This window comes from Protopterus annectens, chromosome 5.part0 (assembly GCF_019279795.1).
Source record: "Protopterus annectens isolate FY-2018-M chromosome 5.part0, PAN1.0, whole genome shotgun sequence".
NCBI lineage: Eukaryota > Metazoa > Chordata > Ceratodontiformes > Protopteridae > Protopterus > Protopterus annectens.
The window spans coordinates 1,704,062,863-1,704,082,716 of record NC_056735.1 but is presented as its reverse complement, the minus strand read 5'-3'; the positions used below and the strand labels follow the sequence as shown (position 1 = coordinate 1,704,082,716).

General features: G+C 40.0%; 1 protein-coding gene across 2 annotated transcripts in view; it reads right to left on the bottom strand.

The window, feature by feature from the left end:
- Positions 1–14,436: 14,436 nt before the first annotated feature.
- The window catches only part of LOC122801841 (hydroxyacid oxidase 2-like), a 458,779-nt gene continuing 453,361 nt past the window's right edge, over positions 14,437–19,854 (bottom strand). For both annotated transcript variants that reach the window (XM_044071490.1, XM_044071489.1), the window contains exon 8: positions 14,437–14,667. In XM_044071490.1, coding sequence (XP_043927425.1) covers positions 14,612–14,667 — 56 coding nt within the window. In that variant the 3' untranslated portion in view covers positions 14,437–14,611. The remainder of the gene's footprint in view (positions 14,668–19,854) is intronic.

Genomic DNA, 19,854 nt, shown 5'->3' with positions numbered 1-19,854 from the left:
TAGAAACCAAGCACACTGCATCATGTCTACCAGGTCATACCTCATACCATGCTTTTTGCCCCCAAAACTCAGACTGTACCACAAAAGGAGGGGGAGTATCAATATTCGTCAAAGATGCCCACACCTCCAAGTTGGTGGCACAGCACAAAGCATCAGAGACTATCCATGTGCAACTAACAGTGGGTAAAACTGCCTTCCAGTTTATAGTCTGCTACAGACCACCCTCCCAAACCCAGGAACCCCACTTGGTCTTCCTGAGAACACTGGAAAATATGAAGGTCTCTCCAAACACCATTATATTGGGCGACTTCAACTACCTAAACATAGACTGGGAGCATTACTCTAGCTCCAACACCCTAGCCCAAAGGTTCCTAGAATTTATAAACTCAAATGCTATGGAACAACTTGTTACCACTCCCACAAGAGGGGAAAACATACTGGACCTGATCATCACCAACATGGGGACTCTATGCTCCAGACCAGAAGTGTATCCCTCACTGGTAAGATCAGACCATAAACTAATCTCACTGGATATTCACATCCCGACTCCACTCCCCTGCCCTGAAAACCACAGTGAAAAACTTCTCTAAAGCAAATTTCACACTCCTCAAAATCGAGGTGAAATCCTTCAAAGCCCCCGGGCCTGTGGAAAATACGGCCCAGACCGCAGAATCCTTTATAAACGCATTCTATGAACACCTTCAGGAATGCATGGATCATGCAATCCCAAATAAAACCAAGACCCAATCCTCCAAAGGCAGACGTCCTGTCTGGTGGACCCCAGCCATAAACAAACTATACAATAGAAGGAGGAAGCTACTACATGATAGAGCAAAATCCCAAAAAGGGAAGGCATCTCTGATCAGTATTAGCAAAAACTATGGGCACTCATAAAATCGTCTAAGGCCAGCTTCGAGAGAAAAATTGCACAGGACACTAAGGATAATCACAAGGCTTTCTTTAGTTATGTTAGGAACCTGGATGGGAATTCCCAGATATGCTCAGAATTAGTCCAAAATGACAAAAAATACACCAAACCCACAGACATTGCCAACATCCTAGCTGACAGGTTCAGTGCAAACTCCCCCCCCCACCAAAAGGGCAAATATTTATCCCAGAAGAGTGCTGCCCCCCTGACATCTCAGATGCTCAGGTAAGAGCTGCCCTCTCCAAAGCAAAAAACACAGCATCAATGGGACCAGACGGTGTCCCGGGCTGTGTCCTACATGAACTCCAAGAAGAGCTAAACCCAAACATAAAACTACTGTTCAATCTCTGCCTTACTACATAATATGTACCCAAAGAGTGGCGTACAGCAACAGTGGTCCCTCTCCACAAAGGTGGTCCCTCAACGGATCCTGAAAACTTTCACCCCATAAGCCTGACTAGCTTGGTCTGCAAAGCTATGGAAAGGATCATCATGGACCTCATAAATAAAGATATTGGGGACCTACAGACACTGGATCCTACCCAGTTTGGCTTTGTTAAGGGCAGATCCTGCCTCTTAAACCTGGTTGATTTCTTTGAAACAGTCACCAAGGCCATTGACGAGGGGAAGGTGGTCCACACAGCCTACCTGGACCTCGCAAAAGCCTTTGATACAATACCCCACTCGGGCATTATAGATAAGCTCACCAGCTTAAATATAAACCCCTATGTCACTAGATGGGTTGCAAACTGGCTCAAGGACAGAACCCACATGGTTAGAATTGCTGGAGCCATGTCAGACTCCAAACCAGTTACAATTGGCGTCCCACAAGGCTCAGTCCTGGGACCTCTCTTGTTCGGTATATATTTCTCGGAGGTACAGGCCAACACGGAAGGACTGTGGCTGACTAAGTTCACAGATGTCTGCAAACTGGGTGCCATAATCGACTCTGCAGCTGACACAAGCATCCTCCAAAAGAGCCTCATAGAAACAGACAACTGGTGCCAGAGCCATGGCCTCAAGCTAAACGCCAAAATGTGTATAGTCATCCCCTTTGGCAAAAACAAAATGCCCACAAATTACCACATAGGTGGTAATCCATTAAGTACAGAAGAAGTAATTAGGGACCTGGGGACCCAAGTTGATAGCAATCTCTCATTTGACAACCACGTGGCCAAAGTGGTTAGAAAAACATTTTATATAGCCCACCTAATCATGAAGGGATTCACATCTAGATCAGGGGAGGTCATCGTGCCTCTTTACTCATCCCTCATCAGGCCCATAATTGAGTACAATGCCCCTTTCAGGATGTACCTTACCAGACACCTGCAGCAACTGGAAAGACCCCAAAAGTACCTCACCAAGAGGATCATAGGGCTCAAACAGATGCCATATGCTGCCCGGTTAAAAAAACTCCAGCTCTACTCAGTGGCATACCGCCTGCTCAGAGGTGATCTGTGCCTGACGTATAAAGCCATGTCCAACCCAGAATTAATGGACATGCTGCACCTCAGAAAATCCAAATCCCATCGAGCTACATGCTCGAGAGACTTGAACCTCAGCACTGAAATAAATAGGACATGCTGGAGGGACTGATTCATAACCCAGAGGCTCCCTTCACTCTGGAATAAAATCCCAGTCCAGGTTAGGCAGAGTCCCTCATTGACTCTCTTCAAGAGGAATCTTGATGAGTGGATGGGAGATCGTAGGTTTACCCCGGGTATCACTTCTGTGTCACTGTTAGACTGAGGCACAGTATACTAACCTCAAAAAAGGGCATAGCAAAATTAATTTAAAATGGGTGGTGAAAGCCAAACACACTCTGGCTAGGCTTGTAAATGCCCTAGGGCAGATAGCCTAGTATGAACCTATGAACCTATGAACCTATATATTCACACTTTAAAGAGCAAGTTGAAAACTGTTACAATGAAAAATGTAAAGTACAGCAGCTAAGAGATTTAGGACTATCAGCGCAGAAACAATCCACTATAATTTAAACACGTATTACCAGCACAATTGTTAATGAGAAGATGACAAGTCAAAACTACTCAGCACATGTATTCACTGTCAGTACAGGATGGAATGAAGAGTTTAACTAATGTATTCCAGGAATGTTAGTGCAAGCAGAAGTTCTTCCATGACAGATAATCAAGAAATGTTTGCATTTTGCAAAAGGTAGAAAGAGTAATGATGAATGTTGATTTTATTTCACAGCATTCTTGTATGTCACAGAAAATCAGTTTGCCATCTGATTAGTCAACCAGAGCATCCTAGATTACATCTGATACAAATCACAATATGCAAGTTTACAGAAGAAACAAGAATTTTTGTTTTAAAAATCAGACCATTAAAAAACTCAAATGCTGCGAGTTCATATATGAATGCTGTGTCTCTGCCAGTGATAAATCATTTCAAGCCGATCATCTTCACAAGATTTACGTAAGAATGATTGAAATATGAATGCTTCAGGTATTCAGGATGCATAAAAAACTGTTAGATTTCTTGTATCATCCTCACTGAAAACATATGCCAGGTATGGATGTTTTATTAAAAAATATGTTCAACTTGATCTTTAAACTTAATATAGAAATTTGGAGTGTTTTAATTAATTAACATATTTATTCAAATGTGTTAACCAAGGTAAGGAACTGCTTCTTAAAGACTATTTACAGGTGCAGAACACATGGGAAACAAAAAACTTAAATAGCATATAGTACAATCAACAGTGTATCCTGGTTCAGTCAAAATACTTCAGTATTTATTCTTCTATATCACATTATCACATGATACACAAACTATAGCATGTGAAAAGTAATGCAGGTGGGTAATGATTGTATAACAGAGAACATTTCTTATTCAAGGTGATGTACCATGCACTGGTACATGTGAAGAATCTGGAATTACAGAGCTGACATAAGTATATTTTTTGCACTTTATCTAAATGTTCAGTGTTTCTTATCAATACTGCACTTTTTTATTTATTTGCTTAACAGCACTGCACTAGTTTTATTTATTTGCTTGACTGAATTATCTACTTTTCTGTGTCTGCATTTATATATTTGCTGACCTCTGGTTGTATGTGCTCTTAAGGTTGGTGGCTTTTGCTGTTGCCCTTCCCTACTGTAAATTTGATCTTGGGCTCTCCTCCCAGTCCCATCTCATTTGTTCATTCTACCTAATTCAGAGATCATTTGGGAAGGCCAAACCCCTTATTTCCTTAACCTTGAATTATCTTCTCTTCCTCCTCTCTCCCTTTCCACTTTACTAACAAAGAAAAAAAAAACAAAAAAACAAAAACACTTTATTCAGCTGATTTTTGTGCTTCCTTCCATCTCATTAGCTCATTCTACCAAATACAGAGATCATTTGGGAAGGCTAACCCCCTTAGTTCCATAACCTTGAATTATCTTCTGTTTCTCCTCTCTCCCATTCCACTTTGCTAACAAACAAACAAACAAAAAATATTCAGCTGCTTTTACCATATTTGTGTTTCCTCCTCCTTCCCTATTACTTCATCTTGCTTTCCCTGCTACTTGCTGCTGCATGTTCTCTAAAGTGTTTAATTGGATATTTTCTGTTGCATTTATTCCTGCTTCTTTATAGCCTGTTTAAATTGTAAGTGTTATTTTAAGCCTCTTAGTTTTGGTTTAAGCACTTGGGATTCAGGCCTACCCCTTAGTTCTCCCTGGCCTTTCTCCCTCAGATTCTGACAAATATAGATGGACAATTTCCTACAGTTTTTCCTACAAGTCTGGTTAATATGGGCATCCTCAGACAGTATAACAACTGCCTCATGTACACAGACAACCATCTACTACTACCACCTTGGAACACAATTTGCGAGAGATGCAATTGCAGTAGGAACCCAGAGTCCATGCTCTCTCCCTCACAAGCCAGTATATCTGGCACTGAGAAAGTTGTCAACACCTTAAACACCACCCACACCTCCACAACCACACCCACATATGCGGAGGCCCTCAACAAAAACATACCCAAGCAAAGAAGACCTCCAAGGCTAAAGCACACACGATCTCTACAGCCCTCCACACCACATATCATGCATAGTTCACACAACTGTGTCTCACAGCCCCTAAGGCTTAACCATAAACCCAACATATTAGTCATAGGAGACTCCATTGTCAGACACACAGATGTACCTCTCACCAGGCTAGATAAGGAGAAAGTCACAATTAGTTGTCTGTCAGGGGCCAAAATCCACCATATCACATATGCACTCAAGTCTCTCAACAACAGGTACTGTTATGACTCAGTCATAGTCCATATTGGGGTGAACGACTCGAGATGTACCTCTCTGGATTATATGAAGAGAGACATGATTGAACTCACTGAATATGTGTCCCAGACAGGTATGTCCCTAGCCTTAAGCAGCATTCTACCGTCACCCAGAATGATGCCTGAATACAAACAGAAAATGACTGACTTTAACAACTGGCTTAGTTTCCTGATGTCATTCCAGGAGGATCCAGTACCTGACAGCCTGGGAAGATATGACCGACAGACCATGGTACTTTGCCAGAGATGGCCTGCATCTGTCTCACTTGGGTTTCAGGCTTCTGGCAAATTATCTTGCCTCCCACATGGTGTCTTTTTTAGGAAAAGTGATGAGGTTAAAACTACCAACATAAAAATTCCAACAAAACACAAATTAAAGGTCATGCTGCTAAACTGTAGGAGTCTAAACATGAAACTGCACTCATTGCAAGCATTCTTAACCCTGGAAAATGCTGACATCTGCTCAGTCAGAGAAACCTGGTTCAAAGCTGTGGAGAGCACCTCAGCCTAACCTGGTTACTCATCCTATCATACATTCAGATCCTAGACTGTGAGCAGTAAAGTCAAAGGAGGTAGAGTTTCAATATATTTTAAAGACATCCACACCTCCAGGCTGGTCAAACAGTATGACACACAGAAGACACTCCAGGTGCAGTTAACCATTGACAAGACCCCTATGCAAATCATAGCTAGCTACTGGCCCCCAAATCTAACTCAAGATGCCCAATCCACCTATCTGGACCTCTTTGAATCTATCAAGATTCAACCCTTTACCCTGATTCTGGATGACTTTAACTACCCAAACACAGACTGGATGAACTACTCATGCCAGAAGACAAATGCCCAGAGATTCCTCGATTTTGTCAATACAAATGCTTTAGAACAGCTAGTCAATACCCCCCACAAGAGGTGATATCTTGGACTTGGTATTAACCAACATGAGTAACCACTGCAGCATCACTGCACTATCATCCTCCCTGGTAAGATCAACCATTAAAGTGGTCACTTTCGAAGTCACCATCTCCCCTGCCCCCCTCCTCTAGCTAGGGTCAAACAAAAAAAGCTTCTCCAAAGCTGATTACAGTCTCCTAAGGGATGGTATAAACAGCTTCAAAGCCTCCTCCCCCTCACTAGAAACTGGCATCAGTATCTAAAACTATACTAAAGCACTACACGAGCATTTATATAGATGCATGGAATCAGGAATACCCGACACAACTAAAGCATCCTCTGCAAGGAAGAGTAAACCTGTCTGGTGGACATCTGCAATAAATACACTCTATAATAAAAGGAATAAATTGCTGTCCAGAACCAAGAAGGAACAGGTTCCCAGTTGGACACAATCTCTCCTTAGCCTAAACAAGCAAATAAGAGCACTAGTGAAATCCTCCAAAGCAAACTTTGAATCCAATTGCTCACATCTACTAGAAACAATCATAAGGGCTTCTTCACCTATGTCTGCAGTCTCAAAGGAAGCACCCAGATCTGTTCAGAATTGATGGTCAAGGACACCACATATACAAATGCTGCAGATATAGCAAACTTGCTGGCTAACAGATTCAGCAAAAACTTCACCTCTCTGTTCCCCATCAGTAAATTAGGACATTCCCAGTACCTGCCCCCTTCCCCTTATATCTAGAGAACAGATCATCACTGCTCTCTCAAAGCCAAAAAATACAGCCTCCATGGGAACTGATAACATCCCAGGCTGCATCCTACATGAATTCAGGCAGGAATTTACAGCACCATTAGGCGCCCTATTCAGCCAAAGCCTGAGTACCGTTTTTTTCCCAGCTGAGTGGAGAACAGCCACTGTCATCCCTTTGCACAAAGGTGTAGTGTCCACCAATCTGGGAAATTATAGACACATCAGCCTAACTAGCCTGATCTGCAAGGCCATGGAATGGATTATCATGGACCTCATTAACAAGGACATTGGCAACCTCCAAACACTCGATCCCACACAATCTGGCTTCATCAAGGGGAAGTCACTACTGTTAAATTTGGTCAACTTCTTTGAGACAGTCATTAAAGCTATGGATGAGGGGAAGATGGTGCACACCTGGCCAAAGCCTTCGGCACTATTCCCCACTTGGGCAAAATAGATAAACTCTCTCAACTAAGCCTCAATCTGTATGTTACCAGATGGATAGCTAACTGGCTCACTGATAGAATCCACCTAGTCAAAATAGGGAAAGCCACCTCAAGCAGTAGATCCGTAATGAATGGCATACACTAGAGTTCAGTCTTGGGGCCTCTATTATTTGGGCTATACTTTCTGAGTGCAGGCCAAAACCAGTGAGCTATGGCTGACCAAGTTTGCAGATGACTGCAAGGTGGGTGCTATCAGCAATTTTCCCAGTGATATGGATATCCTCTAAGAGGGTCTCACCCAAACAAATGACTGGTGTCAGAAACATGGCCTCAAGCTGAATACCAAAAAATGCATCATTATCCCCTTTGGGGAGAGTGATGTCCCCACAAATTATTACATTACATTAATAACAATGCCCTAAGCATGCAGTCAGTCATGAGGGATTTGGGCACGCAGGTGGATAGCAATCTGACTTTTCACCACCATGTTGCTTCCATTGTATGGAAAGCTTTCTACATAGCCCACCTCATAAGTAAGACTATCTCATCCAGGGATAAGGAGGTCATAACATCCCTGTGTTCTTCCCTTATAAGCCCCATTCTTGAGTACAACAGCCCATTTGGGATGCAGCTCGCAAAGCACATGCAGCAGCTGGAGAGACCACAGAGGTTTCTCACCAGGAGAATGCAGGGGCCTCAAAAATCTATCATACATAGATAGGCTAAAATCCCTATCTCTCTACTCAGTTTCATACAGACTCTTCAGAGGTGACCTATGTCTGGCATTCAAGGCGATCTCAGAATCCGCCTTGATGGCACTGCTGCATATCCACAAGTGAAGCTCCACTCGAGTAACCTGCACAAGCTGCCTCTATCTGGTCTGTGACATCAATAGGACTTGCTGGCAGGACAGATTTGTGTCCCAGAGATTCCCCCATCTGTGGAATAGACTCCTTCTCCACGTCAAGCAGAGTACCTCTTTACCCCTTTTTAAGCACAACCTGAATAACTGGATGGAAAACAGAAAATACATCCCTGGGATTCCACCCTTATCCCTGCTGGACAGGGGCATCAGGTGATGACTTGTCTAAACATTGGCTAAACTCTTGTCTAGGCTTATAAGGGCCTCAGGCTCAATGGCCTAGTAACTTCCTATGATCCTATGTTACAGTCCCCTTAAATGGATATCACAAATGGTGGAATAAGTGTGTCATCTGTTTTTCTCACTTTACTCAGTAAAAATTTTTAATGATTTCACATCACAGCTGTTCTCTCAGCTACTCTCACTATGTGCACAGTTACTGGTTTCATATGATGTGTGTGTGTGTGTGTGGGGGGGTGCATGTGATACCTTTGCAACTCCTTTGTAATATCAAGTAAGAAAAGATACACCAATGAAAACAATCATGTTTTTTTTATTTCCTGAACAGTTGTGTTGCCAGAGTAGAAACATAATTATAAAACAGATACTCTGATTTTGTCAGTGTCCAGAGAAAATCCCATTTTATATTTGCATACCTGAGTGAAAATCATATTAGTTCCATGTTTTCTTAATTTTTTCAGCTTTGTAGCCTATCCAGTTTGACAACCAAAAAAGGTGTTATCACAGTTTATGACACTTGCCAGATTTATTACATCAAGTGTTTTTCACTGACTATAGGACATGGGCCAATTCTAATAATATTTTATTATTGTTGCCTTCAGCAGTCAGTATAATGTATATGGTTGTTTGTTTAGGTTTCTTTTTCTTTCTGAATAACCAATAATATCTTAACAGCCAGCACATCATGGAAGCCAAGTATGTAATAATAGTTAATACTGTTTGTCACAATTATCAGATGAATTCTATTCAAAGCTCATGATAATGCAAGAAAAAAATTGACCTTCACATACTCAGTAATGTTTTGTGATAAAAGTTAGTACATTATAGTCAGCATCTGTTTTCTTCCATGCATGGTTTTAATTTCTTTGAGCAAATTATGATAAGCTCTATAACACTGACTGATGAAATATTGTAAAAACAAATGATATGGGCAATGTGGTATGTGAACCTAATAAATTATTCAAAAACAAGTATTTTTCTTACATTACTAATATCATTGCTACCAGTTTGGCATTCAAGATTCACTTTTTTCTGTTTATTTATAGAAAAAAATTCAACAAAAATATAGTGAAATTACAAATATGACTGAAAATTAATCATAACAGTTACTGGTACAATTCCTGCAGTTTCAGTTTGTAAAAGTGAGATGCTTATTACTGAACAAGCATAAAACAATGGCATTGGTTATAGCTAATAATCTTATTACTGATTTGACTGACATAACGTCTCAGTCTTAGATAAAGTTATGAGCTGCTGTTACCTGAGTACCCAAGTTTGATCTTCACAATGTCTATACATATAGTGTATGACTGACTGAATCGCTTATCCAGACCAACATTCTTACAATTTCTATATACTATATGATCTTGAATAAATAATGTACCTAGACTAACATTCCTTCAATTTCTACACAGTGTATAATTCTGAGTAAATCTCTTATTCAGCTTAAGGATCCTGGTTCCCCTGCATGAAAAAAAAAAATATGAAGCAGCAACTGAACATCTGCAAATTCATGAAATCTGCCCATCACATAAAGGGTGGAATTTATAGAATAAAAAATAATACAGCATAGCAACAATTAGCTGACTATGCACAAAAGAAAGTAGAACCTACCATTGCTAGCAAGGTGGTAGCCTCAGGTATATGTTCCAACTAGCCACACAGCAGGTTGTGAGACCATTGTGTAGTGGTACAGAAGGACTGAATACTTCTTAGTGTGGCACTGTAATTCTCACTGCCCACTGTTCTCCCTGCCACATCCTTAATGTTAACTGTAATACTTGTTGTCTAGGGAACTGTCCCTCTTAGTATACTTCTGAGGATGAAGACACAATCTAGTACTACTCATCTGAATGTGGTCTACCAAAGTGCTTCCTGCACTACATGTACATTTGCAGCTATTTTAAGTGTAATAACAATTTCACTAGGTCTGCAAAACATTCATACAGAGAGTGATAATGGAGAAAAATAGACCCCCTGTAGCATATCCCCATAGCTATCAGAATGTTATGCCAGCAGCATAGTTTGACAACTGCTGGGTCATTGTGACAGATACGGAGACTAAATTCAATTAGTAAAGAAGGGCTGGTTCTTCTCTCAGTCCTTCACTTTCCATCTTACAAAAAAAGATAGAGGTGTAATGGGGTTCATTGGGGTGGTAGCCAGTGTTACTAATGTTATTAATAATCAACTTATCTATCACTCTGAGTCTACTATTCCTATCAAACCCCCTGTCCTGGCTATCTGTCAAGCGATCTGTGTAGCTGTTATCTACCAGGCTGTCTATCTAATTACATGTCAATCAAAATAAAATAAAAAAATAACATTGGATCACATGGGGCAAGTTTGTCTATATGTTTTCTCTGTTCAAGTCTTTCAATCTGTCTCTTTACCAATATACCTACTGATCTGTCTAAATAATGAAAAGAAGTAATGTTGGACAATAAAGGAAGAAAAACAAATGACAAGGTGGTTACTGGCTCTCAGGCAGCACTTTCTGCTCATGTAACCATGTCACTTGTTATTCCTGACCTTCAGTTATGCAAAGCCCAGTATTCTCCTTTATAACCATCTGGTGCGCAAAAGCCACATACAGATGTACAGAGGATGGGGGAATGGTGGGATGGCAGTCAAACAAAGTCATGTAAAAAGAAGGGTGGGGCTATGGACAGAACTGCCCACTGGTATATTGTCCTATAAAGACTCGTACAGAGATGAAACAGGACAACCTATTCAGTGACATGGAGGGTCTCACTGACAGTTAGGGTCACAGAAGAATGGAGTATAAGCCACAAATGTCATACATCCTTTATATTAAAGCATGGGGAGTAGGAATGAGTCATAGGTTCATAGGTAGGTACCAGGCTATTGGCCCTAGGGCCTATACAAGCCTAGCCAAAAAGGTACCGTGGCTTTCGCCACCCAAGAAAATTATTTTCCTGTGCCCCTGTCGAGCAGAGACACAGAGGTGATCCCCGGGGTGAATTTCCTATTTCCCATCCAATCATCAAGATTCTTCTTGAAGAGTGCTAATGAGGAGCTTTGTTTGATATAGATAGGTAGTTTGTTCCAGAGTATGGGAAGTCTCTGGGACAGGAATCTATCCCTCCAGCATGTTCTGTTTATTGTGGTGACAAGGTTTAGATCCCTAGAGTGTGTAGCTCGGAGTGATTGGGATTTTTTTTAAGTGGAGCATGTCCAACAGCTCTGGGTTTGACATAGCTTTGTATGTTAGGCAGAGATCGCCTCTGAGTAGGCGATATGTGATGGAGTAAAGCTGGAGTTTTTTGAGAAGGTCTGCGTAGAGCATCTGTTTGAGCCAGTAATCCTCTTTGTGAGGTATTTCTGCAGCCTTTCCAGTTGTTGTAGATGTCTTATTTTTTTATTTTATTTATTTATTTAACATTTGTTAACTGTGAAAGTCCGACTTGTAACTAAGCCAATTTTCAGCAGATGCCTGGGGAGAAACGCTACAGATGGATACCTTTGTAACGTGGGAGGAAACGGGAGCACCCGGAGGAAACCCACATGAACGTAGGGAAGACATGCAGGCTCCACACAGAAGGCATGCCAGCTAAGAATCTAACTGGAGAACCTCTTGCTGTGAGGCGACAGTGCTACCGCTGCACCACTGCACCATCCCCATATTAAAGCATGGGGAGTAGAGCTGAGTGGCAATAAAGCATGGTGAGTAGGGCTCAAAGGTATTAAATAATTGGAGGCAGAGCTGAGAGATATTAAAGCATGGGGAGCAGGGCTGAGTGGTATTAAAGCATGGGGACTAGGGACGAGTGACTTTAAAGCATGGGGACTAGGGACGAGTGGCTTTAAAGCATGGGAAGTTGATCTGAGAGGTACTGAAGCATGAGGAACTAGGCTGAGAGATATTAAAGTATGAGGATTAAAGCTGAGTAACATTAAAATATGGAGAATAGGACTGAGTGGCATTAAAGCATAGGGAGTGGGGCTGAAAGGTATTTGAGAGAAGGGCTGAGTGGTATTAAAACATGTGGAGTAGGGCTGAGTGGCATTAAAGCATAGAGAGTATGGCTCAGAGGTATCAAAGCATGGAGATTAGAGCTAAGAGGTATTAAAGCATGGGAGTAGAGCTGAGTGACATTAGAGTATGGGGAGTAGGGGTGAATGGCATTAAAGCACAGGGAGTAGGGATGATAGATATTAAAGCATGGGGAGTACAGCTGAGAGGTATTAAAGTATGGGGAGTATGGCTGAGAGGCATTAAAGCATGGGGACTAAGAAGAAGTGGCATTAAAGCATGGGGAGTAGGGCCAAGAGGTATTGAAGCATACGGAGTAGGGATGATAAGTATTAAAGCATGGGGAGTACAGCTGAGAGGTATTAAAACATGAAGAGTACGGCTGAGAGGTATTAAAACATGGGGACTAAGGACAAGTGGCAGTAAAGTATGGGGAGTAGGGCTGAGAGGTGTTAAAGCATGGGAACTAGGGCTGAGTGGCATTAAAACAGGGGGAGAACAGCTGAGAGGGATTAAAGCATGAGACATAGGGCTAAATGGCATTAAAGCATGGGGAGTAGGGCTGAGTCACATTGAAGCATGGGGAGTAGGGCTGAATGTCATTAAAGAATAGGGAGTGGGACTGAGAGGCATTAAAGCATGGCAAGTAGGGCTGAGAGGTAGTGAAGCATATGGGGCTATGCTGAGCTGTATTAAAGCATGGGGTCTAGGGCTGAGTGGCATTAAAGCATAGGAAGTAGGTCTCAGATACATTAAAGCATGGGGATTAGAGCTGAGAGGTATTAAAGCATGGGAGTAGGGCTGAGTGACATTAACGTATGGGGAGTAGGACTGAATAGCATTAAAACATAGGGAGTAGGGATGATAGGTATTAAAGCATGGGGAGTGCAGCTGAGAGGTATTAAAGCATGGAGAGTATGGCTGAGAGGTATTAAAGCATGGGGACTAAGGACAAGTAGCATTAGAGTATGGGGAGTAGGGCTGAGAGGTAATGAAGTATGGGGATTAGGGCTGAGAGGTATTGATGCTTGGGGACTAGGGCTGAGTGGCATTAAAGCAGGGGGAGAACAGCTGAGACGGATTAAAGCATGAGAAGTAGGGCTAATTGGCATTAAAGCATGGAGAGTAGGGCTGAGAAGTGTTAACGCATGGGGAGTAGGGATGAGAGGTATTGACACATGGGGGGCTAGGCTGAGAGATATTAAAGCATGGGGAGTAGGGCTGAGTGGCATTAAAATATGGGGGGTAGGGCTGAGTGGCATTAAAGCATAGGGAATAAGGCTGAGAGGTATTAAATCATTGAGAGATGGGCTGAGAGGTATTAAAGCATTTGGAGTAGGTCTGAGAGGTATTAAAGCATGGGGCATAGGGCTGAGAGGTATTAAAGCATGGGGCATAGGGCTGAGAGGTATTAAAGTATGGAGAGTAGGGCTGAGTGGCATTAAAGCATAGGAAGTAGGGCTGAGAGGTATTGAAGCATGGGGAGTAGGGCCGAGAGGTATTGAAGTATGGGGAGTAGAGCTGAGAGGTATTGAAGAATGGGAAGTAGGGCTGAGAGGTATTGAAGCATGTGGAGTAGGGCTGAGAGGTATTGATGTGTGGGGAGCTAGGCTGAGATGTATTAAAGCATGGGGACTAGGGATGAGTGACATTAAAGCATGGGGAGTACAACTGAGAGGGATTAAAGCATGGGGAGTAGGGCTATGTGCCTTAGCTGAATGCTGTCTATCCTATGTATCTGACAACAAGATGAGGCTTCATTTATTAGTTGGACAATCTCACCTTGCTGGAGGTATCTTGGAGAAGGCCAGTGCAAAAATGTTTATGCTGATAATTACCATTATGGAAAGTATTCTTAATCCCACCCATACTCATCAAATTCTACAATCTAATAGATAAACTCAAAACATCTAACTAAAATGCAACCATTCTTAAAATTAAAGAAATACTGCATGTGAAAAGAAAGGATAGGCATATATTAAATCTTAATATATATATATATATATATATATATATATATATATATATATATATATATATATATAGGCACAAACGTTTATACTAGTACAGCATCTTCCAGAATTTATTATTTTGGATATTGCTGCCATTCATCTTGTTTCCTTTGTCTTGTTCATTTGATGGAATCTGTCTTAGACTTCCATTTGTGCAGCTGTTGTCATATAATGACCCATTATTTCTACAACCTGGACATCTGAATTAAGCTACTGTTGACTTCAGTGACGTCTCTACATCCTAAAATTCAAAAGAGCATGAGATTAAAAATCCATTATTATTTTGCAGAAATTCATTGCATATAAAGTTCAAACAGCTACATAGATGTAAAACATTTTAGTAAATGAATCATACAAGCCACAGGTAATTAATATATCTATAAAGACTTCTAGCTCCTAAAAGTATACAACTCAGAATAGAGTTCTTTGTTTGCAAAGTAACCAGATGATAACATTTGTCTGAAATTAGTGCCTTCTGCTGGTAGCAGCCCCATGCACAACCCTACATGATGTACAAACTTTTAGTGCAAGAAATCTGGACAAAGCCTGACATGATCAGGGTACAAGGGCCCAGAAATAGGGACAGATGTTAAAAATTTCTGTTATAAACTTAAAAAAGTTGCTAGAATAACAGGGTTTGTGTTATCAAACATTGTTCTGAAAGATATGAAGTCTGAAACTCAAATATATGTCATTATTTAGTGACTTCAATCCTCAGATCATCTCAGTGATTTGGCAGACAACCACACATTTTATGAGGAAGAGACCAAAAACATGAGGCAAAAATCTGGACATTCTGGGAAAATCTGGACAGTAGAGAGCTATGTCCAAACCTCATGCTATGTATGACTGCCTCTAACATCACCATTACTCAAAGGAAATGTAAACACTTTTTTTTGCTGCTGTTAATAAAAGTTACATATTGGTCTTTTTCTTTCTTCAGCAATATTAGAACATAAATCAGCATCTTTTTTCTCTAACTGGAGCACTTGCATTTTAGAAGGCGCTGTTATTCCATCTCAAGATGTAAAACATCAGGTACAATGAATGGTAGTAATGTTATCCTAAAGGATAAAACAGCAGAATGTCAGCAGAAGTAACAATGTGCTATAATTACATTCCCAGGAATATCGTGCTACTGAAGCATAGCTCTTGTAAGTTTAAGATTTCTTTATTGGTGATAACAGTAATAAGCAACAGAATTACTGAACTTCATTTGAGCACCTTAACATCATTTTAAAGTGTTAAATGATATGCAAATGGTACTAAAACTACCAAGGTCTATTCAGATAAATAGTCTCTGTGAGATGCAGTTGTGTGAGACATGGTGACTGAGGTAGGCTTGTGCTGCAAATTGTAATCAAATTTACTTTTTAAATATAAACATTATTTCATGTATCTGAACTGATATATGCTTTTTTTGTGCAACATTGATTGACCATTTCCACAAACTTGTGCAACACACCTGCTTATCAGTCTTTCTCTGCTCTGTTGGACCTTGATAGGGATAGCTTTCATGCTCTTGAAACCACTGCATAATCAACATGAGATGAAATTTAATAGTCACCTCACATATGTGAGCACAGGTCAGATCTAGCAGATGCGAAAGTCTACTGTGTTCAGTAAAGCATGTGGACACATCTGGCAGGACATTCAAGGATTTGTAGAAGCAAAACTAATGGAGTGAAAGAAAACTGAGATTGCATTATCAAAATGGTATTTCCTGAATTTTATTTCAACAATATAACCTCTATTTGTTGCAACTTTAGCACTGTGCCTATATGTGAATATGTGAATTTTCCATTCCGTGATGCATTTTCAGTCAGGGTTTTTTACTAACTGAGGTACAGTGACTTACATAAGTTTTCTAGATAAAATACCACTTGGAATATTTTTATTGCTATTGTTTTAAGCATTTTTTCATTTGATTTACTGTGATAGAACACATTCATCGAATGATTGCTGCAAGAAGCAATGTCCCTCTTTTGATAAAGTTCAAAAGAAGGAGAAATCAGCTTTAATCTGTTTAACACTTTATTTAAGGCAGTCACTGGTATATTCTTGAGGAAAACATGAATGCATTCTATACAGGCAACATGGGAAGAATTAGATAACACCTGGCAATGTCAGCTTTCTGACAGGATGGATGAATGACCAGACTAACGTACATTAATGGATGGCTCACTATGATCAGAGCAGTATCCATGGATGAATGGCTAACAGACTTTTAGATGGAGAAGGATAGACATCTAGAACCAAATGTTGAGAAGGAGGAATATGACCACAGCTAAGAATCGGCCATAATATATGGCCATACCTTCCAGTGGATAAAAAGAGGCCTACATCGTACCAATGATGACAGATAAACACTTGAGAACCTGAAAGCCAAACTGACCTATAAAGGCCAAAACTATCAGCCCATCACTGCTCCAGAGACTGTACCCTGAATGTCTGAGCAAAGTTCCAGAACACATTAATTGGCTGAAGACAAATCAGAGTATTTTGAATCAAAATAATAAATATACCATTATTGGCTGTGTACAAATCACGATGATACATTTAATCTAAAATAAAAATATTTGTACTTACTTTTTGTCATAAAGTTGTTTCCACAAATTCATGAATTACTAAACTGATCAAAAAAGGAAACTGTTTCTATTTCTGATTGGCAGAAAAAAACTTTTTGACATACTCTGCTTGCATAATGGTGCTAGGGAAAGAAGGGATAGTAACCTAATGTGTAGGGTTATGGTTAGAGTTAGGGCTTCAGCCTTCAATACGGTTTTAGTCGTGTCCCAACATAAAAAACACAATGTAACCAGCAAAATATAAAAAAAAAACAGACGGAGTCACCAAGTACTGCAAAAGTTTTAATAGCGTTCTGGTACCTCAGCAAAGTGCCTTCAGAGGAATAATTTTTAAAACACCATGCAGTCTTTTTATACAAATATTCAATTAAATAATTAATGAACAATTTACCAGTTAAACAGCCCTTAAAGATCCATACCCATAGACATCCATAAAAAGAATGAAACCCTACAAACAATACCTCAAACATTTAAGTTAATATCCAAGTTTAAGCCCCTTGGTGTAAGTGTTCTATAATTTAATATAAATCTACTTTCTAACTCTCATAGCTTATGTGCAAAATTACTCCCACCCATTGTTATTGGTTTAGCTAGCATACTACTTCTATCATGTCCCCCATGTACTCTATGGAAATGATCTGCTTATTCCTAATATCACCCAGATGATACATAATATGAATTTTAATCATATGCTTAGTCTGACCAATGTACCATTTAGGAGGAGAATAGTCACAGTCCAAAATACAAACTACCCCCCAGGAATGGCAGTCAAACCTGTCAGTAGTCATATATTTTTTGCCATTGATACTAGTGCCAGTAATATTCCTAACCCTAACACAAACATTACACTTTATACATTTATATATTGCTATCTGATCACTTAATGGTCTCTTGTTTTTAAACCTAAGAATTTTTCTTAAATTACCATACCTACCATAAGAAAAAGTGACCGTCTTGGGAAAGAAATGGCCCAGTTTATCATCATAACACGCAGTAGCCCACAAACTATTAACTAAACCCTTCAAGACAGCCAAAAAAGGGGAATACTTAAGTCACAAAAAATATATGTCCCCCTTCATCGTTGCTCTTATCCTTAACTGGCCTGTAAATTTAATTTCCCATAATGGTCCATAACCATCAAGGCCATACTTCACTCTGTTCCTAGCTTACTCAATAGAGGCTTCTGAATAGCCTCTCTATAACAATCTCTCTTTAAATAACATAAATTCCTGTTCAAGCAGATGACTATTAGAGGTATATTCAAAAATCTTCTTAAATTCCCCATATGGAAGAGAATCTAATAAATGTGGAGGATGAGAACTACTGGCAAGCAAAAACGTATTGACCACCGTAGCCTTTCTATAGGGTTCATATTGTACTTTACTGTCACTATTCACATACAATTCAATGTCTATAGAACTGAATAATATGCTTATGAGTGACACCTGTGAAGTCAAACCCAAAAGGATTATTATTAAGCGATCTAATAAACCTCGCAAATTCCCCTTACATCACCTTTTCAAATGAAAATTAAGTCATCAATGTAACATTGATATTTCACAACAGATCTTTTTTAAATAAATCCACAGTGTACATACAAACATTCTCAATATATATCATAGATGGGGCAAAATTTGCCCCATAGCTGTTCCTTCCCTTTGTAAGAAAAACTCATTATTAAAAATTAAGTAAATGTGTGTCAAAGCAAACTCAAGTAAATTTAACAAAAAAAGTTGTCCGTGGTCCCTCACCCAGCAGTCTACCTACTGCCGCCAGGCATGTGTCCTAACCCTAATCCTACCCAAGAACCTAAACTCATCCCACACAATAGAGTAGTAAATACTTTTCCATAGCAAAGAAGTGTATGAAAATTTTGTTTGCATCCACATGATTAAGGGGAATTCTGGAGTAATAATCCCAATATGCAGATTTATAAAACAAGGCTGCTTTGTGAGCACATTATTATTTGGTTTATGTATTATAGTTGTTATCTCTCTTGTAAAAAATGAAAGTTTTTTTTTTTATTCTGGTGGACATCCTATCACACTGTCCTATGCAGATGCTTTGCTCCCCTGCCCAACAATATTAATTTGTGATAACCCTGTCCCTACCTCTAAACTGTCCAGATTTTTTACAGAATGTCCAGATTTTGCCACATATTTTGTGCTCTGTTACTCATAAAAATTGTGGTTTTCTGCCAAATCACTGTGATGATCTGAGCATTGAAGTCACTTAACAATGGCATACAGCTGAGTTTCAGACTTCAGATCCTTCAGAAAATGCATGTTAATACAAACTCTGTTATTCTAGCAACTTTTTAAGTTTATCAGAGCAATATTTAAAATCTGTCCCTATTTTGGGCATTTGTTCCCCCATTATGTCAGGCTTTGTCCAGATTTCTAGCACTAAGGAATTGAGAGGTATGGCTTATACTTTAAATTACCAAAAAATTCTTGCCATAACACTATCACTACACAAGATGCTTGGACACACATCACCTACATTAGCACTCATGTACAACACTAAATCTGTTCCCCTCCCTAGCCTTACTCTAACTCCAGCTCACAAACACTGTTGCACATACTCTGACCCCTAAAGCTGAACCTTCCAATTTTGGCTTTAAAATCTCAAATCCACACATACTTCACTGACATGCATTCAATCTTCTTCCTTTCAACATCTCTAACAATCAAGAAACAGTGCCTTTGATGAATTTTCCAAGCACGTCACTCAGAGGAACAAACTGATGATTCAACAGAGTGAGGGGAACCCCATGAAATAGGCATTTACTGTGTGTGATATGTAAAGTGACCTGAAAAGCATCACTGTGACCAAATGTG